At 63.0% G+C, this 26,449-nt stretch overlaps 1 protein-coding gene across 3 annotated transcripts in view; it reads right to left on the reverse strand.

The window, feature by feature from the left end:
• The window catches only part of AGAP3 (ArfGAP with GTPase domain, ankyrin repeat and PH domain 3), a 139,761-nt gene that overhangs the window by 96,796 nt on the left and 16,516 nt on the right, over positions 1 to 26,449 (reverse strand). The window contains exon 1 of one of the 3 annotated variants that reach the window (XM_080581338.1): positions 1,506 to 2,436. The exons of the other annotated variants lie outside the window; for them this stretch is intronic. Coding sequence (XP_080437464.1) covers positions 1,506 to 2,352 — 847 coding nt within the window. The 5' untranslated portion in view covers positions 2,353 to 2,436. Of the gene's footprint in view, positions 1 to 1,505; positions 2,437 to 26,449 lie in introns of those variants that run through there. 3 annotated transcript variants of the gene reach the window in all.

Raw genomic sequence — 26,449 nt, forward strand, 5'->3', positions numbered from 1 at the left:
CCCCTTGCCTGGGAACCTCCCGCCACCCAGCCCGAGCACCGCGCCCGGCCCCGGGCACCCCTGCCAGCCAGCAGGGGCCCTGCAGGAGGAGGGCTCCGCAGGGGAGCACAGCCAGGCACCCTACGGCACGCAAAGGCAGTCCCGGCCACTCGGCCGGAGCCTACACACCGGACCTTCACCTGGAAGGCACAGTGAGCCCCGAGGACAAAGGGACCGGCAGGAACGAGCTCCTTGAGCTCCCCAGCCAGCACCCGTGCGGCAGCGAAGCTCAGGCTGCAGCAGAGCTGCTCCTGCGCTCAGCCCCCAGGGCCGGCCCTGCTGGGGAGCGCCTGGGCACGGCGCTGCCCTGGGTGCCCGCAGCTCCTCAGGGAGCCCCCCAGCCCAAATCCACCCCTCTGGCACACGAGCCAAGCCAGGGAGTTGCTTCCACGAGGCCAGGACTCGGGAACCCTGCGATGGAAACCCAGAGCAGCTCGCGGGCGCCAGGAAGCGCTGCCCTGCCTGCCTGGAGAGCGGCAGGGCCCGAGCCCAGCCCCCCCGCTGTGTTCACCCTGCGCTCAATGCCTTAAAAAGCCTGCGGGAGCTGCGCACCTCCCGGCCCCTGCGCAGCTCCGCTCGCCCCGCGTGCTCGTGCCAGGGAACGGGGAACAGGACCGGGCGGGGAGGCGCAGGCAGCGCAGCCCCCACGGAGCCTGTACCAGCCCCGCAGCCCCAGCACCGGGAGCACAACCCACCGCAGCACGGCCCAGCGGTTGGTTAGCCAAGCGAGCAACGGCAGCTTCAGCTACCAGTCCATCGCAGGCACAGTCCCCGCAGGGGTCCTGCTCTCTGTCCCCCTGCCATGTCACTCCAGACCCACCGCAGCATTTCGCAGGCTGCCCTGCGCCCCGCAAGCGCCCCCTGTTCCCGCTCACCCCAAGGCAAGACCCCTGCAGTCAGCACCCAGACAGACTCCGGCACCAGGGAAGTGCTTACAGGACGGGAACAGCACCTTTCTGTGCTCCCTAGCTCCTCATGCTGCTCCCTGCCTCTGCTCTGGTGGCCTCCCAAATCACTCAGCCCCTGCCCAGGAACAGGACCCCTCTCTCCCTCATGCAGGCAGGACATGAGTCTCAGTTCCCCCGCCTGCCCTGACCCCACTGCACAAGGCTCAGCTATCCCTGCCCTCGCTGGGACACCAACACGGCGAGGAGGACGTGGGACCCACGAGGCTAGGCAAGGGAAGGAACCCCTCACAGCATCTCCTCCAAGCCAGCCACGCTGCTGCTCCTTCAGCGCTCGTGACGGTGGCACCAGCACGCTGGGGCACCAGACGGCCCCACAGACGCCCACGCTTCCCCGCTGCAGCCGAGCTTTCCCGAGCGCGCACCCCGCGCAGCACCGAGACACGGCCAGGTGCCCGTGGCGGCCCAGGGACCCCAGCAGGGCCGGGCCACTGCCGCCCGCCCCGCCGGCACCGGGGGCTCCGCTCTCTCCGGGCCAGCGCCGCTCCTGCGCTCACTTACCCAGCGCTCGCAGCGGGCCGCTGCCCAGCAGGACGGGGTCGGCGCCGCCGTGGGGCTCCTTGGGGGAGGCGCCGCCGGTGCTGCCGCGCTCTCGCCTTCGGAAGCGGCTCGTGAGGAGTCTCCAGAGTCCCCCCGGCTGCCCGGGGTCCGCGTGCAGCCTGCCCCCGACCCTGGCCAGCTCCGGGTACAGCAGGTCCCGCTTGCTGGGGCAGGTGTGCAGGGAGCCGGCGTCCCCCTCGCTCTTGGTGCGGAGGCGCGCGGGGCGCAGGAGGCCCCCCGACTCCGAGCGCCGCAGCTCGTGGCCCCGCCGCAGGCGGAAGCTGAAGCTCTTGCGCAGGGCGCTGAAGTTCTTCCTGGGGCTCGGGCTGCTCCGGCCGCCGCCCCCGAAGAGGTTCCAGCGGCGGCTGCCCCACAGGGAGCCGCCCCGGAGGAAGCCGGGGCTCTCCGCGGGGTGCTGCGGCCGGGCCGACGGCAGGAAGGTCATGCTGCTGGGCCGCGGGCGCGGCGCCCCCCCGGCCCCGGGGCCGGCCCCCGAGGCGAGCGGCGCCCCCGCGCCCCCGCCGCCGTCCGCCTCCCGCCTGCGGGGCGGGCGCAGCCTGAAGAAGTCCAGCAAGCTGCCGCGGGCCCCGCCGGGGGGCGCGGGGGGCGGCGGGGCGCCGGCCGCCAGCCCGTTCCCCGCCGCGCAGAAGCTCTTGGGCCGGCGCCGCTGCTGCTGGGCGGCCTTGAGGGCGGCCTGGACGGCGGGGACGCCCTGCAGGTCCAGCGACTCGCAGACGCTGACGGCGCGGCGGGGGCTCGGCCGCGGGGGGCCCCGGCCCGCCTCGCTCCAGCGCCAGCCCTCCGCCATCGTCACCTGCGGGGCTGCCCCATGGCCCCGGGCCGCCCGCCGCTCTCGGCCGCCCGGCCCCGGGGACGCGGCGCAGCGGGGCCCCCCCCCCGCGCCGCCCGCCGCCCGCCGGCTCCCACGCCGCGCCGGCATGCCCGGGCCGCGCTCCCGAGCGCCGCGGGCGGCGGGGCTGGGCCCGCCCCGGAACAGCAGCCGGGGCCGGGAACGGGGCCGGGAACGGGGCCGGGAACGGGGCCGGGGCCGCCCCGCGCGGCCGCGCCCTCCCCCGGCCGCCGGGCAGCGGGCACCGGGCGGGCGCTGCCCCGCGGCCCGGCCCCGGCCCCGCGCCCGCGGAGCCCTCCCGGGCCGGCCCCGCCGCCCGCCCGGCCCCGAGAGCGGTGCGGCCCCGGGAGCCCCGCGGCCCCCCGGAGCGCCGCAGGGCCGGAGCCCCCCGCCCGGCCGCCCCCGCTGCTCGGGCCGCGGGCACGGCGGCGCTGCCCGCCCCCCCCCGGAGCCCCGCCGGGAGCCCCCGCCGGTGGCAGCGCGGGGCCGGCAGGGGGCGGCAGCGCCCTCCTCGCCGCGGCCCCGGCGGCGCCACCCGGGCCCCGACACCGGGCACCGCGGCCGAGCCCCCGCTGCGGGCGGCGCCCGGGTGCGAGCTGCGGGGCCGGGCCGCGGCCGGCAGGGGCAGCTCCGTGCCGGGGCAGCTCCGTGCCGGGGCAGCTCCGTGCCGGGGCAGCTCCGTGCCGGCCACCCGCGGCGGAGGAGCCGGAGCTGTGCGGGGGCTCGGGCCCACGGCCGTTCCCGTACCGCCGTCGCCTTCCCTGTGCGGGCGGGCCGTGGCTGCCCCCCGACCCCCCCGGCGCTCCCCCGCGTGCAGCACCGCCGCCCCCCGCGCCCCTTCCCCTTTCCCTGTCTCAGCAGCACCCGGGAGCAGGGGGGGCTGCACGGCTCCTCCTGAGGGCAGTTAGCCGCCGGCAGCACCAAACAGACAAACAGCGCCTCGGCACTACCCCCACAGCCCTCCCGACCCCGCTGCGCCCGCCGGAGGGGCCCGGTGCAGTGACTGCTGCGGAGGAGCAAGTGCCAGCCCCCAGCCAGAGCCCCGCTCCCATCTCCTGCCTGGGCAAGGCGTTTCTCCTGCACTGAGCGCAGCGCTGTTCAGCCCCGTCCCTCTCCCCAGTCCACCTCCTCCGGAGCCCCCCAGCAAAGCGGCTCTTCTACCTCTCCAACGCTCCCCACCCTGTCTCTAGCACGGCCCCAGGACCTCCTCCTCCTTTTTTCCTCCCCTTGGCTTTCCTCCCTCTCAGTGCAGGCAACATTCCCTGACCACTGCCAGCTTCAGCCCCCCCATCCCCACAGCACAGCCGCTGCTTCGCGTTGGCCAACAGCCTGCTTCACTGGGGCGCAACAACCCCAAGCAGCGCTCCAGGCTGGGAGGTGAGTGGTTGGAAAGCTGCCTGGCCGAGAAGGACCTGGGAGTACTGGTTGATAGTCGGCTGAATATGAGCCAGCAGTGTGCCCAGGTGGCCAAGAAGGCCAACAGCATCCTGGCTTGTATAAGAAGCAGTGTGGCCAGCAGGTCGAGGGAAGTGATTGTGCCCCTGTACTCGGCTCTGGTGAGACCGCACCTCGAGTACTGTGTTCAGTTTTGGGCCCCTCGCTACAGGAAGGACATGGACGTGCTCGAGCGAGTCCAGGGAAAGGCGACCAAGCTGGTGAGGGGTCTGGAGAACAAGTCTTACGAGGAGCGGCTGAGGGAGCTGGGGTTGTTCAGCCTGGAGAAGAGGAGGCTCAGGGGAGACCTCATCGCTCTCTATAGGTACCTGAAAGGAGGCTGTAGTGAGGTGGGGGTTGGTCTGTTCTCCTACGTGCCTGGTGACAGGACGAGGGGGAACGGGCTGAAGTTGCGCCAGGGGAGGTTTAGGTTGGATGTTAGGAAGTACTTCTTTACTGAAAGGGTTGTTAGGCATTGGAATGGGCTGCCCAGGGAGGTGGTGGAGTCACCATCCCTGGGGGTCTTTAAGAGACGTTTACATGTAGAGCTTAGTGACATGGTTTAGTGGGGGACTTGTTAGTGTTAGGTCAGAGGTTGGAGGGGGTGGTCTTGGAGGTCTCTTCCCACCTAGATGGTTCTGTGATTCCACAGGTTCTCCCAGCCCCCCAGGAGCGAGGCCACCATCACCGCAGGGCAGAAGCACAACTGCACCCGGCAGCCCCCTCCCTTGGTCCCAGGGCCTTTTCTTCCCTTTGCTTCTTTTCTCCCCTTACTTCTCTGCGTCTTTCAGACACTAACATCTCCCCTTCTGCGGTGTATTCTCCCCGCTGCTCCGTGCTGCCGGGGGGAGCAGCTCTCTAGACCGAGGATCATCGAGCAGACGCCCATCCCCGCAGCGTGCCAGCGCTCAGGACGGGACGCGTCCAGCTCCCCTTCTGCCCAGCCAGCGGGCACCGGTGCCTGGAGCTGAGCAGAAGGCGCCTGGTGACCCGCCAGACACGGCTCTGCCGTCTGTGCCAAGGTCACAGGAGCACACAGGCTGCCGGGCTGGATCCGACCCTCGCCCCCATCATCTGGTGCCCTGCCTGCAGGAGCACGGGGCTCGGCCGCGCTGCAGCCGGGAGCAGGGAGTCCTGCAGGCAGCAATTACGCGGGAATGTCTTCTGACAGGAGCTGAGCGCCAGACGAGGCTGTCTGGGGAGATCACGGCGTCTCCGTCAACGGAGAGGTCAGAATCGATCGGACAGACATCTGTCAGGAATAATTCAGACCCAGGTAATCAGCCTTTGGGCAGGAAACGAGAATAATAACCTCTCGAGGCCCTTGCCAACAGCCGCCTGCACAGCCCCACTCCCCGCCGTCGGGAGCTGCTCATGGAACGAGCAGGCCATCTCCATTCATCCCCTCCCCAAATCTTGGGCTTGTTTAACTTTTACTCTAACGGCGCCAGATGGTGCACCTTCTGCATAACTCTGATCGCTTTAAAAAATTCTGGTATGTTCTGGGCACGGAGGTATCACTGAGCCACAAAACTGCGCACTGGGAAGGGCTTCAGGGCACGGAGCCTGACCCGCCTCGAAGAGCCTCCCCGAGCCCGCTGCTGCCTTCATCACCCCGCACCCTCCTCCTCCTCCCGGTGCCTGCCCCAGGCCCCCCTCCCGCACGTAAAGCCGACTTCTCCTGCCACAGCCATGCCAGACACGAAGAGCAGCAGGTTGCGTTCTCCTCTACAGCTACAAACGCGCTCAGAAACGGCAAGTTCCCCATAACCTGACACCGTCTCCTTCACTGTTCCACTCAGATCACATTTTTACAGCTACTTATGTTTTAAATGCCCTCCTTTCGATTCTCTAGTTTGTCTACCACCTCTTTTTTTTTTTTTTTTTTAGCTGCAGTGCCAGAACCTTGGCACAATATTCACTTGAGGCCTCCTGCAGCACTGGGAAGACATAAAAAACGAGCGTGCTTCTCACATACATTTGCGCTGCTATATCCCAAGAAGGTATTTGCCTTTACAACAGTAACATCATAAAGATATTTTTACCTAATTAGCCTGTTACGAGGCAAAGGTTCTACATGCTACAGCACTGATACAAAACCCCTCGGCACTATTCCTGCAGAAAGAACAAGAGACATCTAAAAATAAACCAGAATAAAACTGAGCCTGAGACACAACCTCTGGAGGCAGAGGGCTGCAGCCAGGCACCGGCACCCCAGGGGCTGGCACGAGGGTGTCAGCACACGGCAGCGCACAGCTCCGGCTAGCTCGGCTGCAACAGAGGCCGACAGGGAACAGGACCGTAAAGAAGCCACCGGTGCTTCGAGACGGCCATCGCTGACACATGCCCGACGCACCGCTCCTCGTCTGCGAGTCTCTTCTCAGGCAGCCTGCTCGGCTGATTACACCGCTCTGACTGTCACCGTGTGCGTCCCTGCTGCGTGGGGAAGGTGACGCTATCCGAGCTCACCAGCAGGGATCAGCACCCTCCCGGGAAGGCGGCTGCTCCTCCAGTCCCCTGTGCCATGCGAGTCTCCAGAGGAGCTCTGGCACGCGGGATGTAGCAGGGACATCGCGCCTTTGTAGTCCTGACCCGGGGCAGGTGCCTGGGGACAGAAGCAAGTCAGTCTCTTAGCAGGACTTTTATGAGTCGCGCCCTTGTTACAAATATTATGGCAATGAACATCTGGCTTAAATTAACAAAAGACATGAGAGGCTAAACAACAGCTGCACTGGAAGTCAGTCTGAAAACGAGGGAACTTTCCACTGCTGGCTGCTCCCCAGGATGAAGTCCAGGGTGGGGCCCCTGGAAAAAAGTCTGAACCGTGACTGCTCAGCTGTTCCGCTTCGCCCCCCCAGGACTAACCAGCACCGGTATTTCTGCCCCGGCTGCGTGCAGATGCAGAGGTTTTGTTCCAAGCGGACAATTCACCTGGGACAGCTGCTGGCACCGCTCGATTCAAGGTGCTGCTGCTCTGCAGAGGGGCCTGAGTCTGGAGGCACCCTTGCAGCAGCCCTGCGTTAAGCACGGACCTGGGGCTGGAAGAGCAGCGAGAACGCCCCAGCAGCTGGGGACAGAGGGGCGAGGTTCCCAGCACTGACAGAGCCGTAAGGCGCCAGCCCCCGGCAGATGCTGGCAGCAGATCAGGGCAGGCCAGACCCCGCCAAGCCCTGGGGGACGTGCCCGCGGGGCTGCAGCAAGTGCCTGAGGCCGGCAGCCCCCAGGCAGCCCACGCCAGCGGTGGGACCCTGGGCAGGCACCCACAGAGCGCTGCCGGGACACGGGCACCGGCCAGGGCACGGTGACAAAGCCGCGCACGCGACAGGCTGCAGGGTGCCCAGGAACTGCAGCACACGGTCTCCAGCCCGTCCCAGGCCAAGGCTGCGGAGCAGAGGGCTGGGGGCAGCGCTGCGGGACGGCGGCCGAGCCCGCCCACGCTGCGGGAGCACCCGGCGCCGTGCCAGGAGCTGCCGGGCTCTGCAGCTACGCATCGGGAATACTGATGAGGCTGAGCCCGCATCGCAGCGCCCGGGGGCTGTGGGGCGTGCGGCACCACGGCCCCCGCAGCCCCGCGGCACAGCCCGCCCGGCCGCACACAGCCCCACGCACGTCACAGCAGCCGGCAGCCGGCACACGGGGCTGGGGGGGCCAGGCCCTGCCTGCTCACCCCGCAGGGCTGGAGCAGATCCGTCCTCTGCCCCAGGGGTGGGGGGCAGAAAGCGGCTGTCACGTTTCTCCCCAAAGCCTGGGGACACCCACAGCTCCGACCCGGCCGCAGCGGGGGCTCTGGGGGACCGGCTCGTGCACCCGGCACAGCCAGAGACAGCAGATCCCACCAGCCTGGCCAGCCCTGCCCGGCCACCGCCGCCTATCCACAGACAACCCTCCTCCATCTGCAGAACACCCACCCTGCAGGCTCCCGGGGCCTCAGACCTGGAGAAACCGCTCATTCCTCCAAGCCTGAGCTCCCGCTCTGTGTCACAAAGCCCCCGCTTGCTGCCCTCGCTGCTGGCTGCGGCACAAGCGCAGGGGAGCGCCCCTCGCCCCGACCACCCGCGCCGCACCGCCACAGCCCCACACCGCCGGTCTGACCCCGCTGGCTGGCTGCTGACAGCCCCTCCGAGGGAGCGGCGCTCAGAGCAGCCTCTGGGCCACAGCCTCCGTGGGGCGGGAGGGAGGAGAGAAGCGCTGCACCCCGGCCACCGAGCGGTTAGCAGCAGCCAGGAAGGAAGCAGAGCACGGAGCTGGAGCCGACTGCAGCTCCCTGCCTCCTCCCACACGCGCCCGCCCGCACGCCCGCGGCCGTCCTGCTGCAAACCTCCGCGGCTGACGAGGAAATTGCCGCTCTCTCCCCCAGGGACGTGCGGCGCTGAGGCGAGCCACCTCCGTCCGCGCGCCGCGAGGCCGCGCCGGCGTCACCCGCCGCCCTCGGAGAGAAACCCCCAGCCCCACGCAGCCCCTGCCCACTCAGCGGCACTGAGCCCCGGTGCCGCCGCCACGTGGGGGATGCCGAGGCCAAGCTTCCCGGGGCGGCCTGGCTGAGCTCACCTGGGGATGGCACCCCCGGGCACGGCGGGGGAGCGAGCCGCCATCGCTTCTGCTCCTCGATGCCCTGCCCGGCCCTGCTGGCGCGGGCCGGTAGCGGCAGTGCGCGGCCGGCCGGCACCAGGCGGGGGGCAGACGGCACCACGCCGAGGGCCGCACGCCGGGCAGCTCCCCAGGCGTGCACAGCCCGACACGCTCCTCGCCCGCCCCGCAGGAGATGCTCCAGCGATGGCTGCAGGCAAGAGCAGGCGCGATGCGATGAGGCCAGACGTTGTGAAATCTCCTCGGCGTTTTGAAATCCAAAGAGAGGAGCCGATGTGACGACCTGTAACAGGACCGAAGGAGACCTCTCCGGGTCTAGAGCCCAGTCCTTGCCACGGCGGTAAAACCCCTCCCATAATCACCACTAATAGCAGCAAAAATCCTCTAGATCAATCCAGAAGCAACAGAAAATGAGAAATGAAAAGGAAAACATCAAAGGGGCAAACCTAAGAGACAGTGCAGAAATAAACCAGAGGACAGGTAAAAAAAAGCTGGTGGTCACAAGGAGACAACTGAGACAATTTTGAGCCTCCATCCAGGAGGCTCAAAAATAGCCTGGGAAACACGGAGATCCTGCAGCAGCCCACGAAGGACGGCCTGCGGAGCATCAGGAGGGCAGAGGGGAGGTCCAGAGCTCCTCCGGCCCCAGACCAGGCACGACCTCCTGCTCCTCGCAGGCGGGCAGTGAGCTTATTCAGAGGAGCGACACCAGGAAGCCTGCCAAGGAGGGCACTGCAAGGGGGAGCAGCCCCCCTCGCCCCTTCACCATCGCGGTGGCCCACCTAGGGCGCTGTCCCTGGCCTTGCTGGCTGGGCTGGCGAGCAAGGACGCCGACACCAGGCGCTCCGTGCAGCAGGGAGGAAAAAAGCGTTCACAGAGGAAAGGAAGCAAAACTGTCAGCAGGTATAGAGAACCCTCAAATCCAAAGCCATTCTGAGCCGCCATCGGGAGAAAACAGCTGCACTTAAAACCGGTGCTGAAAGAAGCCCCTAAGACGTCTGTGTGTGCGCTTACACCACCACAGCACCCTTGTCGCGTGCCCACGGTGCAGGGCAGTGCCCGTCCCACCACGTGCCGACCTGGGCTGAGATGCTGAGGCCACGCGTAGACGGGGCCGCTGCGCAGTAACGCACACTTCTCCCAGCTGAGGCGTCCTCTACGCGCTGACACGGCAAGGGACACCGTGACGGACGGCACTCCCCGCCCCAGCAGAGTGGGGCACGGATCCCCACGGCTGAGCCCCCTTCCTTGAAGGTCCCTCTTGTCCCGCTGTACGTGGGGTCACACAGATACCGAAGAAACGCGCAGAAAGCGCAGGAAGAGCAGACACCAGCAGAAGGTACGACTGGAAGGGTATTCAGCTGCGCAGAGGGGAGCCCAGAACCCCAAGCGGGATCTTCCCAACAGAGCTCTCCCAAGCTGTGCGAGACCAGTCTTCCCCAGGACACAGGCAAAACAACGACACCGTAAGAAAGCATGTCCCTACAGGCACGGGGCCTTCCCTGGTCCCTCCAGGTCCCTGCTTAAGAAAAAGAAAATGAGAGGAGGTGAAGGAAGTATTTCAAGAAAACACAAGCTAAAAAGCCATGGAGACTAGATAACAACACGGGATGATGAAATTAAACTAAACACCCCAACAACTGCCTTCAAATATCAACTCAATGCCTCCATCTAGTCATCCTCCCGAGGAACAGCTCAGTGACGAACACCACGGGCACACAAAGGCAGAGATTGTTTTGCCATACACAACACCAGTTAGGAGTGAGAGCAGCATTACTAAACCCTTCTGCATCACCTCTGGTGCTGAGTAATTACAGCACTGCACCCAGCAACCCAGTTTTCTAGAAGTGCCAAACCTGCTTCCTTCCTGCAAAACGGACCGCAGACCCCACGTTATCTTCAGCTCTCATTAGCAATCGCTTTAGAAAAGGAAATACAGCTCTGAGGATGCTAAGTAACCTACTTGCCATAGAGCATACGAAACTAACATCACACCAGAATGGCGTTGGTGAGAACAGGCATCGCACCGAACACGGACAGACCTTCAGGAGGCCCGAAGCAGCCCCCCGCCTGTAACGCGGCGCCGTCCCGCGGCCGGTCCCTGAGCCAGAGCCCCCCCGCTCCCGGCTGCACACGGCAAACGCCGCCTCCCGCTCTTGCTGCTGCCCAGACCAAACGGTCCCAGGACGCGGTATCTGAGCTTGGTGCCCGCAGACAGCCCAGGGAAGCGGCCGAGGGGCGCCGCGCACGCGGAGGCGCCTGGTGCAGGTGGGCCGGCCGGGCTGCAGCGAGGCGCTGCCGGCTCTCCCACCGCGCGAGCCCCGAGGGAGCGGTGCCAGCGGGGGAGCTCCTGCCCGGGCAGCTCTGCCCTGCGCCGTCACCGGCCCACCCGCACCCCCTGGCGCTGGGGAGGCACGGGCAGGCTGCCTTTCAGGATCCGTCTGCGCCAACTGCTGAGTTTGGTGTTACTTTCGTTTACCAGCTGCTTATTAGACAAGGTAACTTCAAGTGGCAATCCAAACACCTGCAAAGCCTCAGGCCACTAGCCTCAGAGGGCTGGTGACCGCGTTTTCGGAACCTGAACTTCAACAACACGTTTTGTACGGTGAAAAGGGAAAAAATGTTAAGGTGAGAAAGTGGAAATCAGTGCAACAACGGTGAGTTGGGTTAGTTGACGCATTAAATAGCCCAAGCACTTTCAGGGCACAGGCCTGCCAACGCTGTGAACTTCCCGTTTTTACCCCCAGTACCTCCAGTACCGTGTTCTGGCCCCAGACTCACGAGAGGCACAGACAGCTTTTGCACGGGGAGCGGCCAGGGACGGAGAAGGAATTGTCACTCTGAGAAAGAGGCAGCCACGGGGGCCGAGCTGAGAGTCTGCTCTGACCTCCGGAGCACTGCACAGGTGAGCGATAACACCACGCTCTTCATGTCCCAGCAGAGGAACTGGGGTAAGACACGAAACCGGTGCGTTTCAGGACAGAGGGAGGCACTTCCTGACAGCACACGCTGCCCTGCTGGGGGTTCCTCGCCCCAGCAAGTTCTCGATCCTCAAGGTCACCCCAGTTCAAAAGCAATGAAACGAGATCAGAGTAAAATCTAGCCAGCACCGCCGCATGCAGAGATGCCAGCGCTGCGCAGGAGTCCCTCGGCCGCACGCCACCAGGCGCTGTGCAAGCCGGGAAGCACCAACACGTGCTCCTCCTGGCTTCACCCAGTCCCGAGGCATTTGCTTTCAGATCTTCTCCGAAGAGCTAAACGGCACTGCTCCAAATTGCCACAGCCTTCCTCAAACAGACCCCTTGACCCTTTGCCCACCCTCCCAATCCATTTCTGCTCCTGCTCCCCTCAGAGGCACTCGCGGCAAAGCCTCCGGGACGCGGCCCTGGCAATGCCTCGCGCGTCTCCGCTACTGCGCAGCCCCAGGGGAGCGCGCCCCGCAGGGCCCTGCTGGCCCCCGCACACACGTGTCCCTGGAAATGCACCGCCCTGAAAGTCCATCGCTCCGACAGACGATGGCACAAACCGTGCCGGCCTGTGACCCGACAGCACACAGTGCGGCACGACTTCAAGGGAAAATAATACCGGAGCAGCCCGAACTCCCACTGCAATTTATTAGCTGGCGGCTGTAAGCGCGCGTTCCCTGCGAGCTGGGAACCTCAGGCCCAGCGGCTCGCAGATACCAAGCCGCTCCGATCGGCCACCTGCGGGACCAGCCTGCCCCAGGGATCCAGCAGGGACGGAGCAGAGAGGTGACCGTGCCAGGGAGATGCAGGCCGGCCGCATGCCACCCCCGCCCAGCCGCACCAGCGTCCCCAGGCCCGGCTGGCACGGCCGCCCAGCACGAGGACCCCCAGCGCACGGGGCCTGGAGCCACGCTGACACCGCTCCACCTGCCCCCAAATCCCAGCTCCATGCACCAGTACCCCTGGGACGTGGAAATCAGGGAGACCCGGACCCCAGCGGCACCCCGAGGCGAGGGGTGGCTGCCGGGGGCCCCGCCTGCCCGGGGCAGAGGCCGAGCTGCCCAAAGCCGGGGCTGGGAGGGCAGAAAGGCCACGGCGCGGCCCCGCAGCAAGGTGCTGCTCTCCTGCAGACACCAGGCCGGCGGCACCCGTCCAGAAAGACTCCAGGACCCCAAGAGCAGCGCCCTGCCTGCCTCCGAACAAACCCCGCGGTGCCCTTCAAAGCGACCGCCCTGCACCCCGCCACTGGCCGGCGGCTGGCAGAGGGAGGAGGCGGTAAGCGCAGGGAGAAGCATTTAGCTGTGGTGATAAGCACAGGGATAAGCATTTAACTGTGCTTTATTTTTAATTCCGCTTTTATGTAATCACGATCAGTGTTTTTAATTAAAATGTTTGTAATGTCAGCTTGTGAGCAGACACTGACAGCAGTCAAGAGCTAACAATTACTTTGCAAATCAGTTCCCGAAGTCTTCGGAATGACCAGTAACGCCTCAAACTGTTCTGGATCCTTGACACCGCTTCCCAGATGCTCGGAGAGGGGCTGCCAAAGCGCGCCGCGTCCAGCTCCCAGAGGAGAGGTCTGACAACCCCGAAGAGGCAGCCGGGGGGCGAGGGAAGGGGCGCAGCGCAGAGCCCTGCCCCTCCCCGGGCACAGCACAGCACCAGCCACCGCTGACCGCCCGCGCCAGGACCGGCCCCGCGGGGCCGGGCAGGAGGGGCCCTGCAGACAGCACCCCCGGTGCTCCGAGCGGGGCCGTGCAAGGATTCCTGCGGCAGTCCCTCAGCACAGCTGGGCTGTTACACAGCAGCATCAGAGAAGAGCTCGGTATCGTTATGCTGACATAGGAGCTCGGGAGCCTAACGCCACCGCCAGCAGACTAATGAGGAGCTCTCTGCAATGCAGCCCTCGGGAGAAGGGGCTTACGAGAACAGGCCGAGCACCAAATCCTCTGCTGCTGCCTGCGAGAGTCAAAAGAGGTGAGGAGAAGTGCCCTGATCCACCTCCTTCCCCAAAGGCCACCAGGGTGCCGAAGGCCCCTCCACTCCACCAAGGGAATATCCCTTTGCACCAGCTCATCCCTACAAGTTTCAAACCAGCGCATCAGAAGATGATTCACATCCAACGGCAGGCACTCAAAAGCAAGGAGTACCAGATCTGCAGTTGCCCACACAACGTTACTTCGGGCCTGCGTGCATGTGTTTTGCATTCTGAGTAAGGCAAAGCTCTGTGGAAAATACGTGAGCATGTAATTAAAGGCTGCATCAAACACTGTACGCAAAATAGCTCACATTAGGATGTAAAGGAGAATGTAAATTGATTTTCAGGAGGTTGGCTTTTGGAACTAAAATCATGTTTGTTTGTTTGTTTTTTTAGCACTACTTTCTTGTGAGCAAATTCACGACTTTTCACGTAAAAAATAAAAACATAATAAGGTTAGGTATAACTGAACCAACCCGTGCCGCATAATCAAGAGAGCTCGAACCACGAACCCACGGTGCTGCGGCACGGCCAGCACCATGCCCAGGCTGCCCAGCGGACGGGGCCGTGCTGCTGGCGCTGGGCTCGGCGCTGCCGCCCGCTGCGCGGGTTCCTCCCTTCCCCGCTCCCGCACCAGGCGCACAGCGCTGTGCCCACGCACGCGGCTGCAGTTAGCGCCTCACAGAGCTGCTGCTGGCGACGAGGCTGCTGCACCTCGGTGCGAGCTTACGCACCGACAGAACTTGGGTCAAGAGAAACTTGCTGCTGCCCTCATCTTGACACGGGACTTCTGCCTTTTGCCGGTTCCAGAGGGAGGAGGCCAGGACAGCACACACCCACAGGGCGATCGGTCAGCACAGGAGCCCAGGAAGAAGAGGGGCGATGTCTCCATGGGGCAGAGGAGCCAGCTCACAGCTCCTCCGCCGCTTCCTTGCCAGCTCAGGCAGCAGCTGTCACTCAGGAGACTCAGTACAGCAGGAGGATGAATAAAATGCAGACAGTATGGTGCTTCAGGTCCCTGATAACGCTCAGCACCGCAGCACCCTACAGCCCATCTCCATACTGCAAATAACCCCGGAACGTGGTTTTGCATGCACCCCTACCTGAGCATGCTCTTGCTTTACTCCTCTGCACCACCTCAGGGTGCGAGGCTGTTGGGGATGAATCCTGCCCGAACCCTGCTACTGCACAGCCTGCACCCCTGCTGCGTGGCGCCGCGGTGCGGTGTAGCATGGCACGGCACAGCGTGGCACGGCACGGCACGGCACGAAGCACTGCCGGACCAGAGCAGCTCTGCAGCGCAGGACGTGGCAGGTTCCTTGAGCAGCCTGACGGCGCGGTCCGTCAGCGCCCCTTTGCACGCAGGCGCCCAGGTGAGAAGAGCTCTGTCAACCACACAGCCTCTTCAGGTTTCTTCCCAAGGCCTCTGCACGAAGACAAAACCATCGACCGCAGACTTCAACAAAACAAAGAAATAAATAAAAGCGCTGGCTTCCCGTCTGCGTTCTCACAGTCCCCCAGAGGCTCCTGCTGCAACCGCAGACACCTCAGAGCCCGCGCGTCGCTCACCCTCCCGCAGGGCAGCGCGCGGTGCTGCCCCCCACCTCGCCCCATCACCCCCTGCCGTCCCCCGCGCCGTGCCCCACAGCTCCGCCGCAGGCCCCCTGCCTGGCCTCAGCGCCTCCGCTGCCGAGCGAGGTCCCCGTGGGGGCGGCGGTGCCCCCGCTGCCTGCCCCCGCCGCCCGGCCGCAGGGAAGCGCGGCGGAAGCGTGCGACCGCGAGCACCGACGAGAGCTTCCTGTGCGGTTGGGGCAGGAGGTGACGGCTTCGGCACCAGAGAAACCCTCGCTGCTCCGAAACCTGCTGCTCTCCTGCTAGGACAAAGCAGATGCTGTCAGAGCCGGCCTGCAGAGGGACGATGGGGAGCACAGCCACACCAAACTGCCCTCGAATAAAAGCGGCTGACCCCAGCCTGTCCCCCAGAGGAGAGACGGGACGTATGGGACGTTTCCTTCATCCACTGCAGCTCGTGGCTGGCGGGCCACGTGCTGCCTCAGGACAGAGGGACAGAGGGACGCCCGCCCCTCCTGCATGCACAGTCCAGGGCCTGCTTCCTGCGGGCCCAGAACGGGGTCGGGACAGGCAGGGGGGCAAGAAGAGGGCTTCTCCCCTCCTCCTCGCCCAGCCTCCAGTTGAGAGAGCTCGCAGAAACGCCTGGTGCAAACCTGGCACCCGGGCACGGCGAAGGCCCTGCCTGCAGCGCAGCTGGGGGACGGGGACAGGGATGGCACGGCCAGCCCCCTGGCACCCCAGGCACCCGGAGCGGGGAGCAGGCAGCAGGCGGCCGCTTCCCCCCCGCAGCGCGGCGCTGAGCTGCCCGGGGAGCGCTGGGCCCCCACGAGCAGTCCCGGCTGCGCCAGACGCTCCCCGCTCCTCCGCTCCCCGCCGCCAGCAGCTCCCTCTCCTTCGGCCGGGCCGAGCACAGCGCGGAGCCGCGCGACGTCGCAGCGGAGGAGTGACAGAGGCGGCTGAGTCACGGGCTGCCATCCCGCGCACCACGCTCGGAGCGCTCAGCTACGCCTTCCCCAGCCGCAGGCTCTCAGGCTCCCAGCGATACCCACGCCTCCTGAGGCACCTTGGTGCCGAGCCCGCTCCCCCGGACAGGTGCCAGCCCTGAGACCAGGGGCCCCCAGCCCAATCCTGCTGGCTCGTACAGAAAGCCCCCTCTGGGACCCCCCTCGCGCACTGGGAGCTGCCGGTGCACAGCCAGACCCCCGCGGGCCCCCAGCACCCGTTCCGTGAGGGGCCAGAGCCATGTCCAGAGCCACGTCCTCCTCCCGCTGCCCTGCTCCAGCGTCCCCGCGCGTCCCCCCGGCTCCCGAACACCTTTCACGGCCCGGGCTGCACGTACAGACGCCGCTTCTCAGCTTCAGCCTCAGATCCACCCCTCGGTCTGCACAAGGAAGGACCTCGAACTAAATTCTGCTCCGTGACAGCAGTCAGTGAGCCCGACCAAGCAGCCCCTTAACGCTCTCGCTGGTAACCCGGGAGGCAGGGGTACGCAAGGCCCGCCCTGCGGGTGCGTTCTGCTCTCTGGTGACTCTCTGACAAGCCTTTCTGAAGCCCCTCCGGTTTCCTTTCGGTACAGACACCAGAACCAGGCACGGTACCCAGCAGCGATCATCCGGGTGCCAAACCTCTTTTCTCTCCTCCACGGCCCCTGTATAAATCACACAGAGCCCGCGCTGCCCTTCTGTCCTCGGCATTGCACTGGAAATTCATTTTCCTCTGACAAAAAGCGCAATTCCTCCAGTCTTCTCGGTGCCTGGCACTCGGGACAAAGCGCCCTACTGCGCGAGCTCCACCAGCAGCGACCCGCCTGCCTCGCTGCTCAGGTTCCCCCAGTCCTTGGCACTTTACGTACTCTTTATTAATTCCATCGCGATTCTTCTTTTTTTTTTTTTCGCCCAGCAATTGACACCGATGCTCAGGGTGAACAACAGATCCCTGCAAAATCCAGTGGAAACGTAGCTGCTTTGTATTTCTAATTTTTATTTACAACTATATATTGAGGTCCTAATTCTTACTCCATCTTACGCATTTCATATTGACCTTAACTCGTTCTAATCTCTTTATCAGAAGGCCACTCCGTCCTAACTCAAACATCGTAAAGAAGTATAAACATGTTATTTAAACATTAGCACCTGTACCTAATCACTCTGCTCGAGAGTTGTTATCAGCGTTATGGAAAACAGATCCCATCAAAGCACGTTACTTGGCACTCATTTCCCTCCTTTAATTCCTCATTAATTCCGATCCACGTCAGCCCCTCCGCCGCTCCCAGGGATCGATACCAGGCTAACTGTGTTACCGACGCCTGGGTCAGCCCGTGTATCCCTTCGGGGGCCGGCACAGCGCTGGCCTGCCCCAGCCTCAGCTCTCGCTCGGGGGCCACCAGAAGGCGAGCGGTCGCGCTGCTCCCCAGAAACTCTGCCAAGACTCGCGGGTGCAAGTTATCTGAAGCTGGCAATTTTAAGGTACCCGATTTTGGCAGCTGCTGCGTGACCCTGACCGCCCATTTGAGGGACAGTATTGCGTCTCCCCAGGCACAGTGCGGAAATGCTTCTGCCGCAGCGCTGCTGACGGCCCTTTCACTGCTATCCAGCCGTGGAGCGGCCCCGTAGCTGAAACACGTCCGTGCTCCCAATAGAGCCAATAATTCCTTGTTGCCATTAACCAAGCTGGACGCAGACTGCTACTTCTGTACCTTCCTCCTTCAGCTAGCTCATTTTTAGTCTTGGCTTACATTCAGTAATATCAGCTTTTTCTCCATTAGTGATTAATTATATATAACAAATCTTCTTGTTCTGTTGTGCCCCCTCTTTTGTATGCCAGGCTGAATTTTGAAACAGTGCATCCTTCTTCATTAATCGTGGGGTTTGGGAGTCTTGGGCACAAACAAGACTTTCTTTAGAAACGTGTAATTATCGCTTCCATTTTCTATTTATATTTTTTCTCCTAAATACTTTGGCCCATTCAACTTTGTGACAACAACCCCACTAAAACAAACAGCGAGGGCTGAGCATCACACAAATACTGTCACCAGAAAAAGCAGCACGTCGTCGCTCAGCCTCTCTGGGAGAACAAGGCTGGGGGCTGTGGGGGGCTGCCAGGGCACGGGAGCGTCCTGCCCCTCTCCGACCCTCGGGCAATCTGGTACTGAGGCAGGGGCTGCGACGGGTCCCGAGGGAACGCTCTGGTGCAAGAAGCACTGCTGGGAGCCCCCAGGGTCCCCCGGAGCAGCAATCACACAGCTGGGTGCTGGACCAGTGCCACCGGCAACACCACGGTGCCAGCCCTCATAGAACCACAAAATGCTTTGGGTTGGAAGGGACCTCAAAGCCCAGCTGGTTCCAACCCCCCTGCCGTGCCCAGGGCCCCCTGCCCCCAGCCCAGGCTGCCCCCAGCCCCATCCAGCCTGGCCTTGGGCACTGCCAGGGATGGGGCACCCACAGCTCCTGGGGGCAGCCTGCGCCAGGCCTCACCGCCCTCATAGTAAAGAATTTCTTCCTCGTATCTAAGCCAAACCCGCCCTCATTTACCTTAAAACCATCACCCCCTGCCCGAGAGTCCCTCCCCAGCCCTCCTGCAGCCCCTGCAGGCACTGACGGCCGCTGTGAGGTCTCCCCACAGCCTTCTCTTCTCCGGGCTGAACAACCCCAACTCCCTCGGCCTCTCCTCACGGCAGAGCTGCTCCAGCCTCCGAGCATCCTCGTGGCCTCCCCTGGGCTCGCTCCAGCTGCTCCGCGTCCCGGTGCCGGGGGCCCCACCACGAAGGCGGTGCCCAGGTGGGGTCTCACGAGAGCGGAGCACAGGGGGACGATCCCCTCCCTCGCCCTGCTGGCCGTGCTGCTTTTTGGTGCAGCCCAGGGCACGGCTGGTTTCTGGGCTGCAAGCACCCAGCGCTGCCTCGTGTCCAGCTTCTCGTCCACCAGCACCCCAGGTCCTTCTCCTCAGAGCTGCTCTCCATCCGTTCCCCACCCAGCCGGGATCTGGCCTTGGGATTGCCCCAGCCCAGCTGCAGGACCTTGCCCTTGGCCTTGCTGAGCCCCACGAGGCTGGCACAGGCCCACCTCTCAGCCTGCCCGGGTCCCTCTGGGTGGCATCCCGTCCCTCCGGGGTGTCAGCTGCACCACCCAGTCGGTGTCGTCGGCAAACTTGCTGAGGGTGCCTCAGTTTCACTGTCCGTGTCACCAACAGAGATGTTAAATAGTCCCAGTCCCAGTACCAACCCCCGAGGAACACCACTGGTCACTGATCTCCACCTGGACGTTGAGGCACTGACCACAACTCTTTGAGTGTGACAACCCAGCCAATTCCTTACCCACCGAGTGCCCCATCCATCAAATACAGGTCTCTCCAATTTTGAGGATATCCTAACTTGGGCGTTCGCTGCCTGACATTGCTCAAGGATACGTCACAGTATGGTCAGAGCATCAGGATGCCATCTCTCATGAGCACCGGGCAGATACAGTGATGGTTCACGCTTCCACCCGATCTCTTCGTATGTCTTCTGGTGCAGCTTGTTTCCTTTCTGTGCTGGGGACGAGGTGGGAACGAGCAGCACGGAGTCACTGAGGATGGAGATACCGGGGAGCGAGCGCAACCACAGCCCCACGAGCAAAACACCTCCACCGGCACGGGGCAGGTCTCGGAGGGCACAAGGATGCTCAGGGCAGGGGCGCTCGCCCTGGAGGAGAGGCTGAGGGAACAGGGCTCAGCCCACACGAGAGCTGGGCTCTGGGGAGCTGAACGCAGCCCCCAGCACCCGCCGTGGGTCATCAGGGTGGATGGAGCCCCGAGCAACCACGTCTGGCCTCACAACCAGCCCTGCTCTGAGCAGGCAGCTGAACGGGCACCACACCAAACCACAGGGGGCTGCCCGACGGCCAGAGCGAGCAGTGCTTCGAGGGCTGCATCCCCTCCACTCCCTGCATCTGCCCGTGGCCACCCCGCAGCTTCCCAGCACTACACACAACGCAAGCGTGCACACTGGCCCTGTGCTGCCTGGAAAGCTTCCTACAGAACTCAGGAGCTACCTAAACTGGTGCTGAAGCACTCAGGAAAGGTAAGACTGGATGCTCAGGCTCGTAACCTCCCTTCCCCTGTACCGAAGTAGTCAGAGCAAGCACGCGCAATTACAGCATTTGCTCCATCTTTAAATGTCTTTTACGTCCAAGATCTCCCCGGCCAAACCACAAATCCTCGCTGAGCCAGCGAGCTGCACTGCGGGCCCTGGTGCCGGCAGGGCAACGCCTACAGCAGGGAGCGGTTTGTGCAGGCGCCGCGTGCCAGCCCCGCTCAGCCCCCGTGCGCTTCGTGCCGCCAGGCGCCGGGCAGCGGCTGCGCAGCGGGCACAGCAGGGCACAGCGGGGCACAGCGGGGCACAGCGGGGCACAGCGGGCACAGCGGGGCACAGCGGGCACAGCGGGGCACAGCGGGCACAGCGGGGCACAGCGGGGCACAGCGGGGCACAGCAGGCACAGCGGGGCACAGCGGGGCACAGCGGGGCACAGCGGGGCACAGCGGGCACAGCGGGGCACAGCGGGGCACAGCGGGGCACAGCGGGGCACAGCAGGCACAGCGGGGCACAGCGGGGCACAGCGGGGCACAGCGGGGCACAGCGGGCACAGCGGGGCACAGCGGGGCACAGCGGGCACAGCGGGGCACAGCGGGGCACAGCGGGGCACAGCGGGGCACAGCGGGGCACAGCGGGGCAGCTCGGGCAGCTGTATGGGGCCCGGCTGCCCTCCTGGGGAAAAGGAGGCAGCCGCGCAGCTCTTCACAAGGGGAAAATCCCAGCCCTCGGAAAGGAGCCACGGCAGCACCTCCCCGGCTGTGCCCCGGCCCACAGCAGGAGCGGCCGCACGTCCCGCGGCACGCCGCAGCGCAGCGAAGAGCAGCAAACAGGAAACACCGGCCCCGGAGCCGCAGGGAACAACCAGCTGGCTGAAAGCTTCGGATGCAGAGTGCATTAAATCGGGCTCAGATAAAGGACGGCGGCGCACAGAGCAGCCGCTGCCCGGCTGGGGGGGCAGAGCAGCACACCCTGGCTCTGCGGCAGCACCAGAGCACGCTACCCGCAGCTCGGGGAGAGGAAAGCACTAGAACAAGCACCGGGCAGGCAGGCGAGCACTAAAAGAAGGAAAAAAAAATAAAAAATCAGAGCGGCTCCAAAGCATTAGTCAGGATAGGGAAAACAAAGACAGAGCATTGTGAAAGGACCTTAAAACGCTGAGCAGCCAGGTGACAGAACAGTAGGAGAAATCCGGCAAAGATCAGTGTAAAGTGGCGTACCTGGAGAAAAATAATTCTCACTTCATATACACAAGAACAAGCTCCAACCTCTTGTTAGCACTTAGGAATGAAATCTTGAGGTTATCCTAAATAACTATGAAAGCCTCAGTTTGCTGTTCAGCAGCGATCAAAAAGCAAACAGAGTATTAGCAATTACTAAGAAAAGAATGGAGAACAAAACAGGGAACATCGTGAAGCTCTCATACAGATCCAGGGCGTGCCTGTAGCTTGAGTACTGTGTACCAGCCTCGTGTCAGCCCTCACCTTCCCTGTCTGTTTTGACCCAGATCTCAAAAAAAGATATGAGAGAACTAGAAAAGGTACCGAGAAGGGCAGGAGATGATCAAAAGGATGGCACAGCTTCTGTGCAAGGAGCCTGAACAAGAAGATGACGGGGGGGGCGAACGAAGTCTATGATGCCGGGAGAAGAAAGCAGAAGGCCAAAAGGGAACAATTTGTTCACTGTTTCTTCCAAACACAATCTAGGGGACATCAAATCCATCAGGAGGCAGCTTCCAAACAGAACGGGATCTCTTTGCATAAGGCATCGCTGAACTGCGAAACGGCTTGGCGAGGGACGAGCCGACACGCAGCCGAGACGCGTTCAAAGCCGAGGAGGCCGATACAAGGCAGGGAGCCCGGTTCAATGCCTCCGAAATCCTGAGGAGCTGCTTCGGGCCAGGAGGGCCGAGCCTAGCCGACGGCTCCCCCCGGGTGCCCACAGCCCCGGGGCTTCACGCCCGCCTCTTGGAGCGCCCGGCGGAGAGCGGCGGCAGCGGGACGCGGCGCGCCTCGCCCTGCACGGAGCCGCTGGCAGGACCCGCGTGTTGGGCTGTCAGCCTCCTCGCAGCCGCCGACCAGCAGGGCCTCAGACCTTCGCCAAACTCACTATTCAAGCTGAATTTTTCCATGCTTGCTCTCTGCACTAGGCCGGTATTTTTAGAAGTTTCAGCAAAAGCAGTTCAGACGTTTCCAAAAATGAGGTTAGGAAAGAATCAGGTAGCTTTGCCAAAGCTGTACATTTTTCCATCTTTTACTCAGTAATTTGACGAGCAAATCGACCTCTGCAGCGTAGAGCTGGAACCCAGCGGTTGGCGCGGGGTCATCCCCGGTTCAGGGACGACGACCGCTGTCCGCGTGCGCACCCAGAGCTGGAGGGGACCCGGCCCCTCTGCGGGGTGCTGCTCACACTTCTCGGTCCCGCTGCCGGCATGCAGAGAAGCCCCCTGCTCCCCCGTCACACTGCGGAGGCGAGGCAGCGCTCAGCCCTCCCGCGCTCACAGCTCCGGCCGGAGCAGCACGGCCGGCCCAGCCTCGGGCTGGGGGCGCCGAGACACAGGCTACGGAGCAGCTTCAATCTCCATCTGCCGAATGGCTGCCTCGCTGACAGCTTTAAAAAAATAATTAAACAGAAATACAAAGGCACTTCTGATCTTAGCACTTCTCGATTTTTGAGTGCCCGATTTATAATTTTATCGCTGCTGCCTAAGTTTATTTTAACGCAATCAGTTGCCACGTACGCAGTAAAGCTTTTCAGCTGAAATCGAGGACTTCTATTGAACGCTGTGCATTGTCACTGACAACAGATTACAAAGACAGCAGAAATCATCTCTCTGCCATTTAATTGCACTTCCTGCACAGCACAGGTTAGAAAAACCCAGTCGATAAATTCAGTATCAAAATTATCTCTTGTAACAGTGCTAGAGCAGGTATTTTTTTCTGCAAAGAAACACCAGGCTTTGGTTTGAGGCCCTGCAAGTATTTGCTACCTCTCTAGCAAAGTTGCTCCAATGGTTAGATACTCTCCCTGAGAAAAATACAATTTTAAAGCGGAATCCATGTAGCTATGAGCTCTGCCCACAAGGTCACACTCTGCCTTCAGCTTCTAAATTCAACGGATTTGTTTAGATAAGATTCGTGCTGTATTACTACTGGTTTCCCCAGGCTTTAAATTTTTCTGTGGTTCTTTTTGCAACTGTTCACATTTTTAAATAACGTCAAAATAATTACAGACATTAAAACTACACAGAGTACCTGGTGATGGTCTTGTCAAACCCATAAAAGCAGTTTACTCTCCCTTCCCCGCTTGTGCGATAAGCTCCAGCTCATTTAAAAGCCTGTTTAGCAGGGTCCCACAGGGTTTCTCCCAGACCAACGACTGGGATCTTGCACAATCCACGCACGGCCAAACTCAAATGCAGCTGCCGTTTGACTATAAGCGATCTACCATTTTATGCAATGCCTAGGATGAGCTGGAAGCTAGAAGTATTCCTTTAGCAGCTTTCTTACATCGCGTGATGCATATAACATTGTGCAGCTTTAAAAATGCTGCGGCCCACAAGAAAGCCAGTAAAGGTACAAATATGCACAAACTACTTAGGGCACAGAGTTTACACAGAAGCTGCACTTCTTACATCCCTGCGTGATGTCTCGGTGCCCGAAAGGAGCAAGCCCCGGGAAGGGACCCCTCGCCCTGACCTCCCACCATGTCGTGGTTTTCCAACGTCAGCAGGGCGCTCTGGCTTCGGCTGCAGCCCCGGCAGCGGAGCTCTCTCCAGAGAGCCAAGGGCCCAGCAGCCTCCCTGCGACCCGCGTTTCACGGGGCCGAATCCAACTTCACCTTTGGGAGAGCAAACCGGCTGCGAGATCTCCTCCACGCCAGCCCAAGGCATTACCCAAGACACCGGAGGAGAAGCGTCGAGGCCCGAGGCCGAAGGTGCCAGCCCCGCGAGCCCCCCGAGAGCGCATCGCCCTGGGGCTGCCAGCCTCGGGGGGCAGCCTCGCGGGGAGCGGCGCTGCTCAGAGCCACCAGCCCGCAGCAGCGTCCTGCTCGCGGGCGGTCGTGCGCCAAGCGGGTCCCACCACACCTCTCCTCCTCCTCCTCTCCAGCTGAACTCAAAGCCATCTGTGTTTAGGTATCTACGGCTGATCTAGTCACCCTCTGCTCTGCTGCAGCCGATGGGGACGAGTAAGCGCTTTTAGCACACATCCAGCCTACTCTGCCCTCCTACTTCAGGCCGAGGCTGAGTGCGGAGGCAGCCTGGGGACGCAGCCTGGGGAAGCAGCTTGGCAGTGCCTCCCCCAGCGCCGCCCCGACCCCGCTCTGCCCACGGGGCGCGAGCTCCGCACCGCTCCGGGTGCCTGGCGGACTCCTTCTGGCCGCGGCGGGGCTCCCCGACCGCCCTTCCCACCCGAGGCACCCGTCCTGCGGCCTAAGGGCCGGCCTGTGCCTCCCCTCGCGGCCCAAGCAAGCAGGACGCGCTGCACCCCAGAGGAGCAGTCGCGGAAACGAGGTGCAGGCGGGGGCCTGCGGTTCCAGAGGACTGAATGAAGCGCTCCCATCCCCAGGCTCACATCTTAATCACGAGATCGTTCCATTTCCATGGAAACGGCAGAATTAGAGACTTCGGTTTAATGACAATTACCGACGTCGGGCGCGTAACTGCTAAACCTGACAGCGCTCCCGCCCGCAGCGCGGGGCCGGAGGGCAGCAGCGCCGCGGTGCCGCAGGCCTGGACGGCGCGGACAGCCCGCGCTCAGCCACGCCAGTCCGCCCGCCAGGAGCTGACCCTGCTCCTTCGTACGCGAAGATGGAAGTTCCTGACTGACGGTGGCTGAATCCGGTGTTTGCTTGTAAACCAGTAGCCAACCTTGGATGATTTATAGAAATTGTGCTGAGCAAGGCTTCGCTGCCGCTTCGGCTGTAGGAAAAGGCCTCCTGTACTTGTGAGTCACTCAGCGAGTTACCGGATGGCTTCAGGCGCTAATATAAATATCAGCCGGCACAAGAGGCTAATGTCTTTCACCTGACACAGCAAAGCGCTGCGATTGTTATGGTCAACAGAAAGAACAACGAGTGGTTTGGAGCCAAGGCACTAATTACTATCGCTACCAGGGGGTTACCCTGTCCAACCCTATTGTCGTCACTCCATCTTGCAGCCGCATGTCCTTCTTGAAAACAAAGCTGAGAACCACCCAGGCAGTAACACAAGCCTTCTAAGGCAAATACCTTGGGTTTGCAAAACACCTGCAACGTAAGCTGTGGGGCTGGCAGCATCGCAGAGGCTGCTGCGCTGGACTAGGGCGCTCTCAGAAGAGCTGCCTGTCCCCTGGAAGCACTCATAACACAGCGCTTGGCTCAGGCATCTCCCACGACAGAGCAGAAGAGCTGTGCCTCTGCCTCCTGCCCAGCCAGGGGCCCACGGAGGGGTCACTGCACAGAAAGCCCCCCTTGGTGCTCCGATGCCTTGGCACTGCGCTGGCCAGCACGGGGACATGCTCGCAGGCGCAGGGAGGTGGCAGAAGGCTTGCACTGCGGCACCTTCCCTCCCCTCGGCCGCTACGCCCTAGCCCCAGGGCCGAAATTGCAGTCAGCCGAGCTCTGATTACATGTCACCACAAAGAGCAGGCAGACAGTGGGTAACAAATGCTAATGGTGAGCACCATTTGCCACTACGACTAAATTTAGCATGCTATCGGCTGCCCTGCCCATGCCTGGAAGGCACAGGGAATCTGGCTAGGAGCCAGACTCCTGCCGTTATAACCACATTCCTTAAGCCCTTCCTGCTGGGCCAGGACTGCAACACCCCGACCTCGAGCAGAGCGGCTTCTCACCCTGCCGTGCGACAGAGTACGGAACCGGAGAACACAGAAGGCGTTTTCTACAGCAGCGCCTGTGGGACGCCGCGCAGCCGGCGAGAGCCCGCGTGGAGCCACCTCTGCCCTCGTGCTGAGAAAGCGCCGTGGCTAAAAAACAGCATTTACAGCTGATCTGCCCCAAAAGCCGGGCGTGCCTGCGGCCAGACCCTCCTTCAGCATTCTGCAGGCACCTCCCCAGGGCACAGCCACGCACGCCTTCGGCGCGAGGCTACCCGCGGAGACGGGTACGGGCAGGGGAGAGCCCTTCAGACGCCAGGCCTGTGCCTGCTGCTCCGCACGCCGCGCCTCGAGCACCCCGAACGCTGCGGCCGGGCGCGCTCCTCGTGCTGTGCAGGAGGCCAGCCCTGCTTCGCGGAGCTGTGACACCGATGCGGGGCAGACACGCCACCGGGGCACTCACCTGGACCAGACCCACCCCACGGGTTCCCTCCATGCCCACGCTGCCTCCCACACCCCACGGACTCCTCACGCCCTCCCGGCGCCACGGGGCTGTCGCGCAGCCCGGCCGGGGCTGCCCCGCTCGCAGGGCCGGCAGCGGGAGCTGCCGTGGTTCCTCCCGGCAGCCGTGAGTCAG

The sequence above is a fragment of the Anser brachyrhynchus genome, assembly GCF_964034855.1.
Source record: "Anser brachyrhynchus genome assembly, chromosome: 2".
Lineage (NCBI taxonomy): Eukaryota > Metazoa > Chordata > Aves > Anseriformes > Anatidae > Anser > Anser brachyrhynchus.